At 44.1% G+C, this 22,037-nt stretch overlaps 2 protein-coding genes across 3 annotated transcripts in view; both read left to right on the top strand.

Moving 5' to 3' along the window:
• The window catches only part of LOC119183193 (uncharacterized), a 100,213-nt gene that overhangs the window by 22,099 nt on the left and 56,077 nt on the right, over positions 1–22,037 (top strand). The gene's annotated exons all lie outside the window — the stretch shown is intronic.
• Positions 6,350–22,037, top strand: part of LOC119161224 (cytochrome P450 3A41-like) — a 38,938-nt gene continuing 23,250 nt past the window's right edge. Inside the window, exons 1-5 of one of the 2 annotated variants that reach the window (XM_075888313.1) lie at positions 6,350–6,595; positions 11,568–11,664; positions 13,290–13,342; positions 19,074–19,170; positions 19,605–19,724. In XM_075888313.1, coding sequence (XP_075744428.1) covers positions 6,549–6,595; positions 11,568–11,664; positions 13,290–13,342; positions 19,074–19,170; positions 19,605–19,724 — 414 coding nt within the window. In that variant the 5' untranslated portion in view covers positions 6,350–6,548. The remainder of the gene's footprint in view (positions 6,596–11,567; positions 11,665–13,289; positions 13,343–19,073; positions 19,171–19,604; positions 19,725–22,037) is intronic. The other variant, XM_037413597.2, reaches the window with a different exon arrangement.

Genomic DNA, 22,037 nt, shown 5'->3' with positions numbered 1-22,037 from the left:
CACAGGAACGCCTAATGAGCTCTCAAGGAACTCGTATAGAGACTCTGAATGTGGATTTCAATATCTATTCACTTCTTCAAAGGTGGTGCTCGCGTACTATATCTTGTGAGATGCTTACGAAATAAGCGTTTTTGTGGTGCGTATTGTTTCGTAGAGTGAATAAGCTTAACAATGTCGGAAAAGGTGCGCCAACATCTTGGATGCATGAATAATGTCGAAAAAGCGAAACATTGCGCCTAATCTTTTCGCACAGAAGTAAAAGTATTGAAACGCAGTTGGAAGATAAATAGTGTAAATTAGTCTTGTGCGAAATTATGAAGACCAAAGTGCATCTACCAAAAAAAAGCTGAAAAATTATATCTTGAAGCGCGCAGCGTAAGCCTTGTACAAATCTTCCCATGTTCGATATGTACCCCTGTTATAGATATTCCACGTTTTACGAAAATGCAATACACCTCTAATCACCAGTGATTAACCACAACGCAGCTTCTAGGATCTGTGCGCCAACAGGTGGCGCCACTAAACATGAAATCGTATGGTAAATCGAAGAGGTAAATACAGAATGGATGTCAGCCATATGCTGGTAGTATTAATATAGGGCGTAAACTAGTTCTTCAAACACTGGTGAACGACAGAAATGTCTCTGGCGTTTATAAATGCTTAGCGAAGTCGCAACTGTGGCAACGAGGGGATATTTAAACGTTTTATGTTCGTTATTAGCAGCAGCTCGTTTCGCCTGAGATGGTCACTTACTGCAGAATACGAGATTGATACTTGTGTCACTGCCTTGTTCCCCACACCTCTTAATATGAGTGTCCGATAAAATGCGGCACTGAAGTGACAATCACAGCTAATAAAAAGTGAAAACAACTTGAAATTTTGAATGCACCCTCTGAATACTATTTCACAGACCGATACATAAAATATCTCAGAGTTATGTCATTTGAGCAGGTCGTCGGTGTTCCACACTTAAGAAGAAGTATTTGCCCTGTAATCTTCTTAATCCGTGAAGACACATTTATGCAAGTGACAATCGTGCTGCTTTAAAAGTGAATCAAGTTTACGAGGTTTTCAAAGAAAGAATCTCTATGAGACTTTGCATTCGCATTTTTGTGCTACGCGCGTGTTCTGGAATTCGCTTGTTTCGTACAATGTTTCCGAGTCTACGCTATGTGCCCACTGGTGCACGCTGTGGTTCGTAATATATACTTAATTGAGTATGTCTGACCTGACAACCTACTTCTTACCATCGTTTTTCGCGTCCCTTCATTTAATCTGCAACTTCTGTATCTCTTCCTTCCTGTTTGAAGTGTTGATAGAACGCTTGGCCCTTGTTGTAGTTAGAACACAATGGAACGATGCATCTTATGCATGGACTTCTTAATGTACCCAAACGCCCAATCTCATCTTTGGTATACAACACCCCTTTCGGTGGCTGTCCGTTCTTCAACCAATAATTAGCGGCAAGAACACCGGCTCCCACTCTACATGCTGTTCACCTACGATCGGGAACTTGGTTCCAATGTTCGAAGCATTCAGAAAAGATCTTGGGAACTGGTACAATAACGACTGTTCTGGTTCAAGCTAAAGGCTATGTCAGACACGTGTGATATTCTTGAGCTATAAATAACCTGAGATAATGGTCAGGTAACTGACCATGAGGTATGTATGACGATAAATAATCACATAATTTAATTATTTCACTGGAGATGCGCATTTGGATGATAAGGGGTTACCAAAAGCTTCTAAAAAGCACGTCATATTACTTTATACTGTTATCTAAAGCTGGTCGTGTGAAAAGGCACATTTATGCTCTTTCACGTGCCGCACTGCGTTAAGAGCTACAAATCACTCTCCAAGCTTCGTATTCGAATCTTTAACTGTGCCCTTTGTTCACACATAATATTCTACATTATGTACCATAGGCTTACCTTGCTTATGCGTTCACATTTTCGGAGCCAGCACGGCAATGTACACCGCAAACACGGTACAAACTAGACAGGCGCATACACATCTATTCGTACTGCCTTTCGTGTTAAGTGGTGATGAAAGAGTTTTGCTGATTTTATTATTTTTGACTTGGCGTAATCAATGAAGTTCCATTGATACATGCTTTAACATGACACAGATACCCAATGAAAACTTTTTGCGTCAATGACACTGTCAAAAAAAAAGAGAATACAAAGACCACTCATCGATTCACCGCAACTTCCTTATTTATATTAGCAGAAAAATGAAAACGAAAATACTTGTTGTGGTTGGCAGTTTAGTTTTTCGCGAATATAGCTTTGCCCACTGATAACCTTTGTTGCGATGAAATATATCAATATTCTTACTTTTCCACATATATTCATCGCTGATTCACCGGCCATCTTTCGCAGTAACTGATAAACTTAATTTTCAGTAATAAATGCGTTCTGAATGTACGCATCAAGCGGTGTCATGTTTTAGTAAAGGCATTTTTGGTTCCTACGTTAAGCTTTTTTATACTATGCCATGCACTTATTGCGTATGTATGTATAGCAATTTTTGTTATAAATTGCTGAAGAAAAACCTCATTTCACTTTCGTGAATCTAGTATCTGACAGTCTGTGATTAGCACTTCTCCAATAATGATCGCTTGTACTTTGTTCACTTTGATGAGGAAATACTTGATTTGTAATGTTCCTGGTGTTTTTAGTTCTTATGTGTCCAGGTGTTCTTTTGTAATCAATTCATGTGTTCAAAAAACCGATGTAACTCAAGAGTCTGTTTACCTACTGACGACCTTCACGTTACGTTGAGTGTGTGATTTAAAACAAATAAACAAGAAAATTCTGTGAAAAGTTGATCTTGTTTTTCGAATTGATGCTGAGCTTCCAACGTTTCAAAATGTTGTAAACTATAGCGACAAAGCTCTTATGGTATGTGTACAGCAGTTCGCTGCGTCTTGCGAACGTTTCAAAGCTCGCGGAATAAGCACACAAACCACGATAGCCTACATAGGTTGAAAGTATGCGACAATATGAAGCATTTGTGTTTAACACGCGCCGTGCAAGTATTTCAAAGTATACGTAGGAAATGTTTGTTCTGAAGCCCTCATTGCAACATCAGTAAACCATACAATATCAGAGGTAGAAAGCATACGTGTGTTTTTTTTTTTTTGTTGTGATGGAAAGCAGCTGCCTGCAGGGTCCCGATATGACACTTCGAAGACCACAAAAGAATGTCTATAGGAAATCGGCTGTTTATTTCCGGACTGCGCACTGTGCCCCAACAACACACACACACACACACACACACACACACACACACACACACACACACACACACACACACACACACACACACACACACACACACACACACACACACACACACACACACACACACACACACACACACACACACACACACACACACACACACACACACACACACACACACACACACACACACACACACACACACACACACACACACACACACACACACACACACACACACACACACACACACACACACACACACACACACACACACACACACACACACACACACACACACACACACACACACACACACACACACACACACACACACACACACAAGTGCGTGCGGGGGCACCATTGAATTATAAGGGACAAAAGAGTTCCGTAGGTTTTTCTGTGTATTTTATTTTCAAGATCCTTGGTAATCGACCATCTATGTTTTGAACGACGTTGAAGCGAATCTACATAGGCGCGCAAGTATGGACGTCAGATAAACGTAGCTAGCATAGCAGCTCCACCACTTTGCAGTTTTCCTTACGGTAAATAATAGTGACTACGAAATGAGACGTGCCAAATATTTGCGTGAGCCCTCCAGCCCCATGAGAAGCCTATGAATCGACATTAATGTTTAACAAGTACGTACTTGATGATGCGTTATCACTGGCATGACTTTGTGCTGCTGCCCAACAAAAGAAATGTGGCTGTTATTGCGGCGGTGTTTATTTTGAGAGATTAAGACCCCAAATTTGTTTTGCTTCAGTTTCTGCGCTGAATCGCGGAATCGAATTTTCGCATCCTATACACGTAGATTATCGATCCCGCAATCGTAACTTATATATTTGAACGACGGCAGGCTGTGGTACGCACATTCGTTTTTGTTCGAGCCCACGATGCATTGATATAATGCTTCATGTATTCTGGAGTTGTAAAAGAGTGCCCGTACGTACAAGCCTTTCATTTTGCGCTTGCTGACGTCGCGGCTATGCTGGCATACTCAAGCAGTTTTTGTGAGCAGAATGCGATGTAGTTGAGAACGAGTAGAAATGTTTGACTTTAGTTTATCGAGAACACTGTGAAAGAAGAGTAATAGTTATGAAAGACGCATTTGTAGACTTCCAGTTCATGTGGGCGGGGCGCAGTGAGTAGTCCACGCGGCGTGTGTTGTTGCGGACCGAAAAGTCATGGGTTCGAGTACTGTTGACGGAACTTTCTTTCCTTCAAGCCATGTAGCACATATTCCTTCCAAACAGGAACACATGCTGGCATGTACAATCTGGCACAAACAATGCTAATGAAGCATATATTCGGATTTGTACAATGCGTGACCACTCATGTATGTTCATCACGCACTTGCGGTATGCCATATGGATTTCGGTATATGTCCAACCAACAAAATGACTGGAAGAGCACCAGGACAGTATAATGTAAATCATGCCATACACCAAATGCACGACATCTTTTTCATGTTAACAACTGTCATTTACGTTCATCTACAGTCAAGGCGCGCAATACCATTTTTGGTGTATATCAACCTAAGGACCCGACAGCAAACGCACCATGACCTTGGCATGTAAGTCATGCCGTGCATGTCATGTAGGTCGGTCGTGATTATTATGTAACCCCTGCTAGTTATGTCTGTGATACAGTGACGGCACGCAATTTTGGTGTAAACGAAGGTAGCGATCCGGCCGTGAGCACACCATGAAAGTGGTATTTGAGTCATGGCTTACATGAAATGTAGTTCATGATTGGCATGGAAGCATCTATCACTTTTATTCTTCCTGCAGTCACGACACGCAATACCAGTTTCAGTTTGTATCAAGCAGCCGAGCCAACCGTGAGCGTACCATGGGCTATGCATGTAAGTCATGCTATGCATGACACGTATGTAATCATTTTCATGCTACTACCAGTCATTTATGCTCATCGTACATAAGTGTCTGAACATACCGATTGTTGTAAATATACATTAAGTTCAATGGGTCGTAAGCTCCCCGAGACTATGTCACATAAATTATGCTGTACCTGAAATCTGTGTCTTGATTTATTTGCACGTTAGGACCTGTCAATTACGTTCGTCACACGCTCTTGTGAAGCCGTTCTAGTGCTGGTATATATCGATTTATCGAAGCGGCCGAAAGAGCACCAAGATGGTGGCATGTAAAAAATCTGTTTCATGACATGCATGTTATGATTTTCATGTCATGACGTGTCAATTATGCTCGTCATACAGTCTTGCCAGGACACACCAAATTTGGTATACATCCCTTGAATGAAACGGCCACGGGCACATGTAGTCGTAGGCATCTAGATTCATATATACGGTCAACGTCGCGGAACAGTTGCTCTGCCTTCCATAAATTAGTCCATAATGTGCGTGTGTATTGGTCTGTTTCCTTTTGTGTGTGCTTTCTAGTTTCGCTACTCACGATCTTTTCAAAGGTCGCAGAAGTTCCACGAAAATGCTGCGCATTTAAAAGTACTTGTTTTGAAGCCCTCCATGCAGTCAGCTAATACAACATTGAAATTATAAATTAGAAAGTATAGCGTGTTCTCTTCTGTTGCTTTTGAAGCGGCTGCTTGCTCATTCGCGTTGTTGCACTTCCGAGGTTCCACAATGACGTCTAGGACAATAGCCATCTGTATCTGTTGCACCTGTTGCAGATTTTTAGACTGTGCACTGGGCCCTAATTAGATGTGCTCAGTGTGCTCGAGCAAAGCTCGCGAGCTCAAACACCCACACACATGCACACAAACACGTGTATGTATGTATGTATGTATGTATGTATGTATGTATGTATGTATGTATGTATGTATGTATGTATGTATGTATGTATGTATGTATGTATGTATGTATGTATGTATGTATGTATGTATGTATGTATGTATGTATGTATGTATGTATGTATGCATGCATGCATGCATGCATGCATGCATGCATGCATGTATGTATGTATGTATGTATGTATGTATGTATGTATGTATGTATGTATGTATGTATGTATGTATGTATGTATGTATGTATGTATGTATGTATGTATGTATGTATGTATGTATGTATGCGATGCGCGTTTCCCATCGGCAAGTTTATGACTTCACACATCCCGTTGCCGTTACCCAGGCAATCGGCGGTGCCAGTTGGTTCGAGAGACACCTGCAACGAATGAAACTTCATATTCATATTTCGTATGTACAAAACGTATAACAACGCGTTCCTAGAAAGCTACGTTTTAGGACTCCCAAGCGGGAGGTCAAACCTTCTGCACAACCGACGGTGACGCATCGGAAGCACAAGATATGCTGCTTTTCGCACTCGTCGTACTTCTGTCATCTCTCTTGTGCTGGTAAGTGCGCTGTACAGCTTGCCTTTGGTTCAAACATGATCGGGTTATTGTGACGAAATAGAAAGAAAATTAGCTCCGCTTGCCCCAAGTCGTGCAAGGCTATGTGGCAGCAGAGCTTGTGAGCTCCACGCTTGACCTGGCTTGGCTTGTCTCACCTTTGATAGTATATCCTGAGCTATGCTTGAGCTCACAAGGCTATGATTGTTCTCTCTCTTTCTTTTTGCGCCGGTTTCTTTCTCTTTCTGTTTAATTCTTTTATGGTCTGTTTGAATTCTTGTTTGTTTACACCTTTCTTCTTTTTTTTCTCTTAAGCTTTCTTTCTGTGACTTCGCTTCTCTATCTCTCTCTGTGTAGGCGATCTCTTTCTTTCTGTATTTCTATGTTTCTTCCCTTCCTTTTCTGTCTATTTGTCTCTTTCTATTTCTTCTGTACCCTTCTCCCTCTGCACTTGTTGTGCCATTCTCCTGATGCCATTCTCCTGAGACTGATATTTGCGCCACCGCAGAATAAATTAAACAGGCACAATGCCGCAAGCTACCGCGTGACCAAACCCCCTCATACTCTAGCCCGGACGTCTCAGGGCAATGGTACCTGAAACTACACCGCGCCGATGCGGGTACTGAGTTGAGCCACATTAGGGAGCTGAGCCAATGCTGAGCCACATGCTATGGAAGTGTGCCGACGACAACGGTCGCGAAAACGCCACCGTTCGCTATGGGCTTATAACGGCCGTCAATGCTAGACCGAATGAAGCCACAAAATCAATCAGTCCCGCCGCCGTCCCGGCTGCATGTGCCACAGGGGATCTTGATTGTCGGCGGCCCTCAAAAGAGATGAGCGACCAGCTCTGGGCGTGTGAGTGACTGTATATGCTATGCGTTTATCACTGTTTATATCATAGCTATCACCCGGTACCAGGACTGGCGTGCCAGGTGAAAAGCCAGGACAACAATTGTCCAGCTCTACGTTAAAATAATTCTCTCTCTCTCTCTCTGGCGATAGTTATAGCGCGAGAACAGAACTACGACACGGAGACAAGAAGGACACTAAGGACATGAGAGCGTGTCCTTCTTGTCTCCGTGTCATCGTTTTGTTTCCGCGCTATAAATATAATCATGTCATACCAACTAGCCCAAGATACCACACTTCACTCTCTGGGCCGTCCGGCTGGCAGAGGATGCCCTCCAAGTCCAGGGGCTTTGAGCCACCACATGAAAGCACCAAGGCCGAAACTGCCAGCACGTTCTGTTAAATAGTCTTCTCTCGATCTGAAGAATATTACACTCTCTTTCTGTTTATTTTTCTCGCTCTTTTTCTTACACTTTCTCTATTTTTTTTTACTTGTATCCGTTCTGTCACCCACAAAGTTTATGCATCCTCCGCATAGCGAATCGGCGCACGTCTTCTGGCAGAAAAATCAGGGTAGAGGCCATTTGGTTGTACATGCATAGAGCAGACTTTTTGCACGCTATACAAAGAAACAAAATTCACGTACACAGTATGACACGGGACATTACAAGCCCGAAATTTCTAGCGCTTGTGCTGAAGAGGAAGGCGGTGACGAAAAGGAGGAAGATGGCGCGCGCCGCTTCATTTGATTCACGACGCACGGCCAGCCTCTACCAATTTATATGCCACGTGCCCGGGGAGACTGCCGGCATCAAGCATTCGTCAAGTACGAAAGCTTCCCTCAGCTATGAACTGAACAGAGTACCGTGGATCACTCGAGAGATATTATTACGTCGTTTTCGGCCACAAAGTAAGCGCACTAATATTGCGTTTTTTACGCATACGAAAATGTACGCGGTACGTTCTGGAACTCAACGATCGATGAAAGAAGAAAAAAGGCTCACAACAGAAAATCCACTTGTCATTCGTGAACATGTGCACAACATTGAAAAAATTCCGCTTCGTACGCCAATGAGAATTCCCGAGGTTTTCTGGACATTGCGATTTCACGGAAAAAATATATCCGGCAACAATATATGGAGGTTTTACTCTCCAAAGCCACTACCATGCATTTATGAAGTGCAAGGCTCTTGAATTTTCACCCATATGGTGTTATCTAACGTTCAGTGACGTCACGCAGCACACCGGCTGTACCCCTGCACCTCCATCGAAATGCAGAGACCACTGCTGAAACTGACCCCGCGACATCTGGGCTAGCAGCTGAGCACCATAGCCACTGTGTCACCGAGGGGAATGGTACTAATATGTCGGTACAGTCAGTTATGTGCATGTGTTCTGGCTTCCTTTTCAACTAAATGAGTATGATTTGTGTTCTGGCTTCCTTTTCAACTAAATGAGTATGATTTGATATGGTCCATGCTAGTGTAACCTGCAGCGCTTTGCTTAGGAGGTAAGTGGCATTATGGAATGGCAATGATTTTATATTTTTTGTTCGACTGAATGAGAGAAAAAAAAATTATTTATGTATTTGAGGCATGTTTCGCCTGAACGTCCCGGCGTTCCGTATCCGATTTCACGCTCTTTTACAAAGCAAATCTGATACATCTTCACAGACTCTAATACACCTTCACTGACCCCTAACCAGCAGTCGGAAATCACTAGTGTGGTCACATTGCTAAAATCAATAAACACATGTGACGAGCAATGCGGTATTCCATTTTTTAGAATTAATTCTTTATTCTCGATGCTCCTCAACTCGCGCACTTTGCGCACCTGAGCTAATATTTAATCACTAAATATTTAAAAAAAACATCTAAGCATCAGGCAATGAAACTTAACTTGCTGCGCTGTAGCGGTCGGCCGAGATCACCATGCAGAAGGTCGGAACATTGACCTGAAATACGAATGCAAGTATATGTAGAAAGTTGAGGCTTTGACCTGTATTCACGCCGAAGGTCGAAATATTGACCTGAATTAACAATGCAAGTATATGTAGAAGGATGAGACTTTGACCTGTATCAACCGTGTACAGCTGTAATCTTTTCAGCGGAAGGAGTTTCCACAACGTGCGGTATTGTAGGCAACACCTGTGACTTAGAGCACGAGGAGCTTTGCTAACTTATTACCGATGAAATAGAAAATGTCTATTTTTGAATAAAAAGTACTAGATGTAATTTGATTTATCCTATGCATTGGAATATACCCGCCGTGGCGATCTAATGTTTATGGCGCTTATCTGCTGACCCGCAGGTCGCGGAATCGAATCCTGACCATGGCGGCCGCATTTCTGATGGAGGAGAAAACACTCGAGGCTTGCGTACTTAGATTTAGGTGCACATTAAAAAGCCTCAGGGGGTAGAAATTTCCGGAGTCCTCCACTACAGCATCTCTCATAATGATGTCGTGGCTTCGGGATGCTAAGCCCCATCAATAATTATTAATATTCATCTGGATATGTACCCATGAATGTTAAGACCGAAAAATGAGTTGCAGGCAATGCGGCAGAACTCGCCAGAACAGCACCACCACGGAGAAGCACAAATGAGTATAACCCTGCGATCTGTAAGATTTGAACCAAGAAAGTTCCAACGTGGTTAAACGCGCAGCATTAGATCTTCACAAAATGTTTGGCATGAAAGATCATGCCGGGATACCGCGAAATGCCATGTACTGTGCAGGCATTTAATTTATTTGTCCACACAACACTTCGTATTCCAAACTCGAAATTTATAAGAGCTGGTCGTGCTTTGAAAATTATTCTGTAGACGATGCAAAGTAACGTCTGAATGACGCAAAACTGAGCTAACTTTGCCTCACTCGTGCAGAGGGAGTCCCAGCTGCAATGAAACACCAAGGTAATAAAGTAGTGGAACCGCAATACACGAAGAAAACTTCGAACTATTGTCGAGTTCTTGAGACAGTGAGGAAGGCGCAAATCAAGATAGTGTTTTGTTGAGCTAAATCAAGGCCAGCAAAAAAAAACACAAATCGCTATACTAACACTACTACCACAGTGGTGAGCACACTGATCGGTTGTCAGTAATCAAATCATTGGCGAAACCAGTTTTTCTTACACACGTCTGGCGGAAGATTAAAATGTTATCAATGGTCTTCACGCAAGCTCCTGAATAAAATCGAATACGGGCATTGTGTTCGAGATCTTATCGGCCCAGTCTAAAACAACCGTGAACGTTAGCCTACACTCCGGTGCCGCTTGCGCCTAGCTTTGGGAACCCGTGTGATAGTTTGTAAGAGTGCAGTGAGGCCACGTGAGAGTAAAGAAAGTGCAGTACTATTCTTCCCAGTAAACCATATTTGCTGCTTCTGTTTAACAACAAATCTATAATTATAAAGATCTATGATAATTAAGTATACTTCATTAGGAAATATACTATGATCATTAAGAACCGACAGCCGCTTTTTCGTCCTCTTCTTTCTCGTCGTCGTCTTCACCTCTTGCTTCGCTCCCATCAAATTAAACACACGTTCCCATTTTTGGGACGAAGCTTCTCTTATTCTAGCCTTGTCATGCGTCAAGCGTAACCGAGAGAAGAAGAGACGAGAAAGACAAGAAGGCGGTATCTCCCGAACAGTGTAATAGACAGCGCTGTCTCATAGAAGTGTATATAAACTGCAGTTGAGTGAGGATATTATAGATGACGCTGTACCGCTACCCTCCATTTGGCTGCTGCGCGGGCTGTGCCTAGGTAAGCGGAGAACGAGTGCCTCTCTCAGTCTCCTGGATAGTCGCCGTACGTGGCGGATCATTGGTGGGGCATGTACGAAGCAGATCGGTGAGCGCGTTGAAGACGCTTGCGCTTGGCTTCCTTGGCTCGCGTCTCGTCGGTGTTACCCGCGCGCCGTTTGGATTCTCGAACGCGATCGGACGCATGAACGCATGCATGGACGGATAAACACACGGACGCATGAACAGATGGACCCTTCGCCTTACTCATCCTCATTCACTCCATGGATATGCTGTGATTTTTGTAGCCCTCATTGTGTTACTTTGTAGAACATGACTCCAACAGTGACTTCATGTCTTGTTTTTATTCGTAAACAGGTGGCTACGTAAAACGTTTACTTTTTGGGATAAGCAGGACATCGCACATCTCACATTCTGGCAGCATATGAGATACTGCAGTGACCTCTACACCAAGGTGGGTAACCCGCAGGAACATAGTACGACGCACTGTCTCAAAAAAGAAAAAAAGTAACTCCCCACGATAAGGGTCGCTGCTTTTGAAGCACATAACTGAATTGTTTTATTAGAACTGAGAAACAATGGTATGATTTTCCATTTGGTAGGTGCTACACAACCCCTGCAGGTTCGAACAGGTGGTGATTTTACAAAAGAAGTGCAGATTTTTTTAGTAACATTGTGCAAGAGCGAAGGCAATAGTATTGTTTATATTACATGACTTTTTCACACACTTAGAAAGCTTATGCAAAGAAAAAAGAACGAATAGCCTGCGATGAATAGGTGTTCGATGGTGCAGGAGCTTGAATATTTTAGCTTACAGGCCAGATTCATCAATGAGATGCAAATTACGTTCACAGTGAAATAAGTTTGTTGCCGAAACATAAGTTAGGAGAAGATGATTCATTCTGAAAGATGTTCGCTTTCGCACCTCACTACACTGTCAAAATTGCCCTATTTGAAAACAAACTCCAACAACATAACAGTCAACACATCACAGACTTGTACGTATTCATTTCAATAATGACAAGACGTGTTGACTGTTATTGCAATAGCAAGTCATGTAACGACTGAGACAGGAGACGAAGACCACACACAGCACATGAGCGCTGAGTAAGGATAGCATTGCTTTTGTTCAAGGTTTCTTTTGCTCAACTTGAAGAATGACACATATGTTGTCCAACAGAAATAGTCCTGCGTAGTCTCTCAAGCAGAATGCACTAAGTAGAAAGAAACATAATTTCATTTGTCATTTTTTTCGAGATACGAATGAATTAAGAAAATAACAAACTCAAGAGTGCACACCTATCAATAGGTCTCTTCTGAATCACATGACTAACGACTTTGCCAGAATGCAGAGAGTTGTAAGTTACGTGAATATACAAGCGCATAAATTAATAGAGAAAATATTAAAAACATTTCCAAATATGAAACACTGATCCACCTATAAAACACTTACGTCTGGATTGCCCGTATGTGGGTATTATATTTAACGAGAATCAGAGACGTCATTAATCGCCATTATGGCGTATTATTTTACGACACGACAGTTTCTTCAACGTGCATGCGTTTTTGCATCTGTGATTCCGTGTTACTGTCATCGATTTACAACTGTTTGTATGTTAATTGCTTTGCCAGCGCCTTAGTTGTCCGACATCTTATATTGCGTCATTATAATAAAAAAGTAGCTAAACTTTGTGAAATTGAATATTTGTGTTTTTGTGATGCGTGCAAGCGTAGCTTTTTTTCCCTCATTACGAGACGTATGGTGCAACGACCTATGTTAATCTGCATATCATTAGAACAGACACTTTGGAATCAAAACCTTGTTTCTTTAGGTGAAGTAAATATTAATTTTAAGCGTTGAAATACTAGAACTCTAGCAGACAAATATGGTAACTTTATGCTGTGCTGTACAAGTATACTATCCGATTTACCAGCACACCTATGTTTCATTAGCGGCAGACTCGCACTACATCCGGTGGAAAAGTACATGGCAGGCTGGTGCCTATAGCCTTTCATTCGTTTTTATTGAACGTTGTGCATATGGGGTTTTAGTAACTCATGTTTTTTATTTTGTTTTAGCCCCTAAAAGAAGTAATCATAAAATACTACAACCAAAATGGCCGCCTTTATGGGTAAGTGACAGCTGTCGTTGACTGAACAGAGGACAATGTGGCCTTGTTGCGGATCTAATTTTCGTTGAGTAAAGCATAAAATTAGCGTATTCATCTCCCTTATCCTGCGTGTTAACTTGTTCTGCGACAGAAGTGATTGATGCCATCAAAATCAAAGCTGTTCCACTTTATATATATAAAAGCAAAGAGGAAATACAGGTTGAACATGGTCATTCATTTCAAGAAAGCGTTCAATCTTTACAACCGTATAAAGAAACCTAGCCATTTACATACTTTTTTCAATACTAAAACTATACACTCGAAAACGTGAGCGAGCAAACATCCGTAAAAATTTTGACAATGTCTGAGGCCAGCTGCGCAGCGCATGTTCACAGGAAACCATTGATTGAGTTGCTTTCTCCTGAAGTCCGTACTCGTTGGTTTTACCTAAAAACGAAAGAAAAAAAAACATCGCTACCAAACTCCATCTATCAGCTGTTCTAGTGCGTGCTTGTTTGGAAAGGAAATTATTCTACCCATTGAAAAAATTGGCGTGGCTTGCATGCACTATAGCCGCGCAAGGCTTAAAACCACGAAACTGGCGGATTATGAAGGCTTGTCTGGCTGCTTGTAGGTTGTTTAGGCCTTAGATGATACAAGCTATTTGTCGCTTGCTTCTGGGTTGTAGATACGCTTCGACTAGGTGATGCTACAGGCTGTTGCAACGTTGATTCTCAGCACAGATCTCACGCTGTACTGAGAATCAACTCGAAACCAAGCGTTTGCACTTGTCCAGATTTGCGGGCATGTCGTCGTTGGCATAAGCCTTCCACCGTTTTGCTGTCCCCACACACGCCGTTGCCATTACCATTGCCAAGTATTCTCTGTTTGGACGTACTCGGGGTCTACCGTTCACCGCCGTTGCTTCGCATTTATTTAGGGGGCTGTCGCCTCCTTCATTTTCAGTGCGCGAGTAGCGAGTATAGTGGGATGTAGCCAACCGCTACGGTGCACACGCGTTTGTGATGTTGATCGGCCGCCCAACGTTTTGGGGCACATGACCGCTTGTGGAGATAACTGTTATCTTGTTTATTTTTGGTGTATCAGTGGCGAGTAGTGGAACTTGCCCCATCTTTGTAGCTCATGCCTGATAGACCACCAAGCAAAGGCCACACAGATATAAGTTGCACAGGATAGGCTGTGAAAATCACGGCTGCCCTAAACAGCTTCACTAATAAATGACTTCAGATTTATGCTTAATTCACATAAGTAGACAGGCTACGTGAACGAGCTCTTACAAAAATCGGAATATCTACACTATACCGTATAAAGACTTACGAGTTTGTATATTAGGTGCGAAGCGCCTTCGGGGCAACGCTTGTCACTTGTATGTGCCTTCTGCCATCACAATGTACCGTCACAATGTGTCATGTACTCTCGTTTCGTCATAAAAACGGGTGCGCGCTTTAATGCGCAAATACCACTGCTCGCCACCATTTCATGAAAAAAAAATTACGGCATATTCACGGGGTGAATGATGATGAATGGGCGAAGCTCCGGAGGGATTCATCGGTAAACTGTGAATCTTCCGTGTAATTCACCTAGTCGATCATCATGTAAAAACGTGAGAAACGCTGTGTGTGTATATACACAAATCAACTTTTATTTGTTCTTAGACGATGGATGGCTTGCGCTGTCCCTTGCCTCGCGCGCTCGCACATCGGGATTCTGTCTGCGAGCGCGCGCTGCTGCCGCCTTGCGCTCTCTCCGCTCTGCAGCCTTATCCATCCGGCGACTCCGAGCGCGCGCCAACAGCGAACGGATTTTATTACAACGCTCCCCCTAGCGTACGTCGCCGTACTAAATCGAACGATTGCCTTCAACCAATGACACGCGCCATATGTGACATCATTCCTATTTTATAACATCTCGCGTCTTTCATCAACTACAAGTACCGCTTCCTAGTTTATAACATCTTGCATCTTTTCATCATCAGCTACAAGTACCACCATCTAGTAAACACTACAAGAACTAAACGAGAGGTGGCTACATACAGGAGACGGTACCGCCATCTAGTGAACACTGCAAGAACTAAACTAGAGGTGGCTACATACAGGGGACGGTACCGCCATCTAGTGAACACTGCAAGAACTAAACTAGTGGTGGCTACATACAGGCTACAGGGGACGCACAGCCCACGCCCTAAGGAGCTTCGCCCCTAAAAGAAGTAGGCAACGTATAGTCTAATGTAACGCCTCCTAGAACAACTATGCCTGGAACATCGCTCTCTTTTCAATCGGGAGCCTCCTGCCAGCATGCAACCTCGAAGGCCATGTCTCCTGCCTTGCACTGGCCGTCGCATAAGACCGCTCGCCTCCATACCGCTCAGTCACGTGACATAATCATACTGCTCTGTCACGTGACATCACGGCTGCTCGGAGGCAACTGTTAGAACATTGATGTGTTCGCAGGGGCGGCCGTGAGAGACGCTCGCCTTCGTACCGAGAAAGGAGGGTAAAATCAGAGGGCAGGGCAGCGCGTTCGCGGCTCACGTTCCAGGCATAATTTTTTTTAGGAGGCGTTGTCTAAAGAATAGCCAACGACGTTAGTAGAGCGAAGACACCGTTCAATGTGTTCCGTAAGGAACTGAATTCGGGTATCAAAGGCAACAGGAGAAGAAAAAAGGGGATAGAGAAAACGATGATGCTGAAGATGAGGGAAATTAGAAGACGATGAATTTGATCACGTAGCGGAAGGAGCTCCTCAGAGCAATCTGCATTTTGACGCAGTTATCTGACGATGTTCGTGGAGTGAAAAGACCCTTCTCTACGTGTGATTTTGGGCTTGGCCCCACTAGCACCACATCAAAGAAATCTCTCTCAAAATACGGCATGATTTGTACCCCCCCCCCCCCCCCCAAGTTTCTTTATAGTGGAGTTTCCCTTCAGCTTCCCTCCCCTTTAGCTTCCTTTCAGCCTTTAGGGGCTTGGTCCTTGTGCTGAAGGGCTATTCGTCACCGTTGCGACGTTTACACGTTCTCGTTGTTCCTGCCAGAGGTGCAGATGTACCCACCTTTGATTTCAAAAGCGCCCACTAGATGGCGCCTCGCCGCTAAGGTGGTGGCTTAGAATAGGTAGGCTTGCCTTAGGAGCTCACGGGAATACACCAAATCAGGGAGTACAGGGTGATATGGGATAGACATCATTTGAGGGCAGGGAAGCTAGCAGCAAGATAAAATTTGAGAAGTGATTGAGAGAAATGGGGGAGGAGCGTTGGGCTAGGAAGGTATTCAGCTACTTGTACATGAAGAATGTCGATACAAAATGGCGGAAGCGAACCAGAAAATTGATTGGTAAATTTTTGGAAAACAGCAGGGGGCCAAACAAAAAAGAATTATCGGTTAAGAAGAAGGTGAAGGAAGCTGAGACCGATATGTGGAGAATTGGCATGATTAAGAAGTCCGCACTAGAGATCTATCGAACTTTTAAGCAGGAAATTGCCAAGGAAGGATCTATGATAATACTCGGGGTAGTTCTCTACTGTTTGAGGCCAGGACGGGAGTATTGCGAACCAAGACTTATCGGGCCAAATACGAAGGGGTAGTAGACACGGTATGCAGTGCGTGTGGAGAGGAAGAAGAAACTGCGGAACACTTGATGATGTTCTGTAAAGGGCTTCACCCTATAGTTCAGGATGATGGCGCAGATTTTTTCAAAGCACTGGTGTTTAGGGACAGTGAGGGCAAAATAGACTTCAAGCGGGTAGAATTAACTAGAAGGAGGTTATCTGATTGGTGGCCAAAGTCAAGGCACGAGTGAAAATTAAACCCTTAACTGCAAAGTACGAATCCTCAACCTCCCTATTTAAGGGAAAAAATAAATCTGGTTTTTGGTTCATTAAGTATTACGGCTTCGTGGCGCTAGCCACTGCCGGATCTAAAGGGTACAGTCATATCCATCCATCCATCCATCCATCCATCCATCCATCCATCCATCCATCCATCCATCCATCCATCCATCCATCCATCCATCCATCCATCCATCCATCCATCCATCCATCCATCCATCCATCCATCCATCCATCCATCCATCCAACTGTCCGTCCGTCCGTCCGTCCGTCCGTCCATCCATCCATCCATCCATCCATCCATCCATCCATCCATCCATCCATCCATCCATCCATCCATCCATCCATCCATCCATCCATCCATACACCCGTCCGTCCACCCGTCCGTCCGTCCGTCCGTCCATTCATCCATCCATCCATCCATCCGTCCATCCATCCATCCATCCATCCATCCATCCATCCATCCATCCATCCATCCATCCATCCATCCATCCATCCATCCATCCATCCATCCATCCATTGAGGCGCATTGAGGCGCTACACATCCATCCATCCGGTGTACCGGTCTCGGTGTGTGCTCTAGTTTGATAGGAGACCACTACAGGGTTACTACGCCTATACCTATATATAGCGCTCGCTCTTGGCGGGCTTTCTTTCTGTTTTGGTGGACGTCACTGAGTGCGATTCCCTACTATGGCAAACTCACACTACATTCCTCACTATGAACTGCCGAAGAAGCCAAGGCAGCGGCGCGGAGGGCTCGTTATGCTGCTGCAGCGTGGGCTCGCCATCAAAATCTTGCGTTGAGAACTCGCAAGACAGAAGCGAGACGCCAGTGCCGGCAGCAAGCACAAGCCAGCACCAGCATCAAGGCGGTGACAGCAACGAGAGCTCACACAGCCGAAGCTGCACGGACTTGTCGATTCGTGTCTCGTCTTTGTAATGATCGAGCGGATGCACGAAGGACTCACGGTTTACCTAATTTAACATAAGAAGCAAGTTCCTTCACCATCAATCACTTCACAGATATGGTGTATTTTTCGCCGTTAGCATGCATTAGTTGTGTCAGTGAATCATACGGGAAAAATTTGAATAAATGAACCTTATAGCTTTTACTTGTACATTCTTAAAACGGGTAATGTTGTTTTTAGTGAAGAGATCCGAGATAACACATGGATATTTCAGTTTTAGCCTAATTAGTCTGTTATAAGCAAGTAATAATGTTGCTGGCGGCGAATTTCTGAGCTTCCGAGGTCTTAAGCCTAATTTGCGGTATGCAGATACTTCTTCAGACATAAGTGATCCCGGTATCGGTAATTTTCGTATCTTGCCACCATTCCTTAGCTCTAGCTCACCTTTACTCCTATGCATACGTAATACGTTACCTGGCCAAGAACAGTTCATTTTTCTGTTAAGCTGGAATGTCAGCAATAGTTGCTTGTTGTCTCATAATTACGCATTGTTGCATAAGAACGCAGTAACTGCCGGTGGTGCAGATTTCTGAGTCATATGCGAAATTTTCTGCATCGCAAGAAACTGGAAACGCGACGAACGAAAAGTCCCTGTGAGGACAATAGAAACCATTGCTTTAATAATGTATGAACGCGGTTAAGCCTTTGCATATTTTGAATTTCTCATATTTATTTTCCTGCTACTAACGCTTCGTCTTTCTATTTCCCTTCCTTAATTCGTCTGTGTAGAATAGTCAAACAGATGTTGTGGTCAAACCCCAGCTTTTCTGTCTTCTCGTTTTCCTTCCTGGTCCTTGACCGATACACTAACAATATTTAGATAGCAATTAGGTAGATTGCAGAAGTGCCACCAAAAACAAACAGAAAAAACTGTCGGCTAACTTCCAGAAATCTGGAATTTTCATTTTCTCTTCGTTCTTTGTTCCCCCTCGCAGATCGTATCAAGGCACTGTACCGACCCTCGTTGTCGGTGACCCTGACATATTGCGCGAGATTCTTGTAACCAAGTTTAAGAACTTTTCCGACAGAACTGTAAGTATATCCACAATTCACCCTTTTCTAGGAAGTAACGTTTAGATGTTTGCTGCAATGTTTATGCCCCATAATCCGAACCATCACTCCTAATGTCTTTTTACGTTTTGTCTGACTATTTATTTTTTCGCGTGTGCGTGTCCCCCCCCCCCCCCTACTTTTGTAAAACTTTCGTTTTCTCTCTCCTTCTTTCTTCCCTTATTTCCTCTATGCTTCCCCTACCCGAAGGAGCAGGCAGGCCTTGTGCCCTTATAAGTGGCAGTTGCCATGCTGCTCCTATTTCCACTGTCCTCGTGTTCTCTATGTACTCAAACCAAATAAATTAAATAAATAAATAAATGAATAAATGTTCTCTGCTCAGTTTCGATCCTATATTTCAACCTTGCACTAAATAATCCAAAGACCTTAAACTTTGCTTCTGTTTCGCAATTTAGGAGGCGCAAAGGATAGGTTCCGCGATATGGTGCAATTCGATGCTGAACCTGTCTGGCGAAGACTGGAAGAGAGTTCGGAATGTTTTTACGCCGGCCCTCACAGCCAGCAAACTCAAAACGGTAACGCTATTGCTTCTACGTTATTAAACTTTAGTGGTGATTGAAAAGTTCCGCTGTAACGCAAGTGTTAGGGCGAAAGCCTTAAACGCGTGGCGTGACATCGTCGATAAGCCAAAAGTAAGACAATTATGGCAGCCGTTCGAATCCAGGTGAGGTTCAGGGGGCTTGGTGAACCTCCGATCCTTGTGGTTGCGCAAAACCACGTCAGCCCCAAAAAGCTTTCGATGGGTGGCAGAGTAGAATCAGCGCATCAGCTGAGAAGAAAAAGAAATTTCAAAATTCTCCCCAAAGGGAACCCTGATGGGATGCGAAGCAGCAGGGGAGCGCACGGCGTTGCCCCAGTTGAAACGGGTGTCCATGCGGGGACTGACAGAATGGTTTGAAGCGAAACTCAGTGTGGCGTTTACCCGAGTAAACGTATGTTTGAAACGCATCGACACGGGAGGTGGGTTGGCTTTGGTGTAAGTTTCATCGCAGACAAACGAGCCGAAAAAGTAGGCAAATTTACTCCCGCGTCCGCAGCAGCCGTACGAGCGCAGCCTGCTAGCCACTTGCAATTGCAGGCCACATTATTACGGATGCTGCGGATGTGCAACTAAATCTATCTAGTGTGTCTACTGAACGCACCGTTGAGTGTTTCGGGTGGTGCAGGTGGGGAAGCGACAGGAAGTGCGTTGCAAGTCGGTGGAGGAGCCGGCAGCTGCTGCGGATGAGGGAAAGAGAGACGTCAATGCGCAGCTGCGACTTGACCTACTTGGCGCCACTCCAACACCTGTGGTGAGAGGGTTGTGTGGACTAACGGGACAGGCTAGTCTAAGAGCTGCTTCGCATCTAAGCGAACATGGCTTTCACCTTCGAGTCGTTTTATGTGAATGCACAAGGAACGCTGTGGTTTTTGCTATATGACTAGGGAAAACAACAAACCGTTCGCCATGAGCAACGATAATGGCCTCCTGTGGATGCGGTGTCAGTTACGTTGTCCTCTACGTCACATCCAAGCGCGCGCCATTGGCAGCGCAGTAGTGACACCAAACTCTGCGCCGTACCCAAGCACGCGTGCTATCGGCAGCGCTGTCAGTGCCCGCGTTCATTCCTTCGCAGCCATGCCGCCGAGCCTGTGCACAGCAGTTTATACTTACAACTTCCACATGGGGAAGGCACAGTTCGTACGAACACCAGAAGAACAGAAAGCTTTCCAGGAATAGCAGCAACAGCTGATCCTTGAGAAAATTCATGTTCCCCGGACCGATGCAGCAGGCCGGGCACAACAACAGGCCAGGTGGCGAATCGCAAGCTGCAACTGAGTACCGAGGCAGCCTTCCGAAGCGAAATAAAGTGACGACGGCGAGCGAAGGAAGTGGCGTTGCAAGCAGAACAGAATGAATGGTGGGAAACGCGTTCGCCGGTGCCCACACCCGCTAGAGAGGCAATTTGGCATCGAGCGCACTTTAGCTTCGGCTACGACGTCTCCAACCGCCTTTTATACTCGTTTCAGCTTCACTGGTTAATCATTTGTACGGAGTGCTTAGGCAGCGATTTTTTTTCTAAGCCATGCAACACAGTCATATTCACCAGCCAAGGATTTTAAATTTAGTTTTGCACCAGCTGACTCCATTAACAATATACGTTTGTGTTATATATTTCATGAGAGCATTACGGTTGCTAAGCTTCTTATTGGTTGGAAAGCTATTCGAAGAAAAATTGACATCAATGGTGTTAAAAAAAAGTAAAGGTTCGTCAAGCTTAGTCTTTAAAAGTTGAACGCAATAGGGATATCCTGTTTCTAGTGCGTGCTTCAAGCACCTGCTGCCTGAATCTTTTTAGAACTTGCTATGCACCCATTACGTGGCCTCAAAGGAGTAAGTGCAGTAACGTGTGTGCTTTTTGTAGGGGGTGATCAGCTTTAAGCCGTGTAGTCATAATGATGATCGAATGTTCTGACACGCGACGGCAATGTACGCTTGTACGACACAATATTAATGCAATCTTTCATGTAGCATACGAACCTTGTATACAGGGCGCGTGTGTTGGTAAAGCATGAAAGTTACTTAGACTGTTTTTCTAAGCAGAGGAAGTTATTTTCACGATATTCGAAAGCAGACGCGTGGCTGTAGGGCATAGAACACCCACTTGCCATGCACACGATCCGGGTGCGATCCGCACTCAGACCCGGATTTTTATCTTTTTATTTGCATCTTCCTCGATTTTTCTGTCGCGCGCAGGATGATTATTTATTGCTCACAACCAACGATGCAGACACCGACGATGGAATTTCAGCGAAGCGATGTTCTTACCGCTCTCGCGATAAAGGTA

This window comes from Rhipicephalus microplus, chromosome 3, assembly GCF_043290135.1.
Source record: "Rhipicephalus microplus isolate Deutch F79 chromosome 3, USDA_Rmic, whole genome shotgun sequence".
Lineage (NCBI taxonomy): Eukaryota > Metazoa > Arthropoda > Arachnida > Ixodida > Ixodidae > Rhipicephalus > Rhipicephalus microplus.
This window is presented reverse-complemented; position numbering and strand designations above follow the sequence as displayed.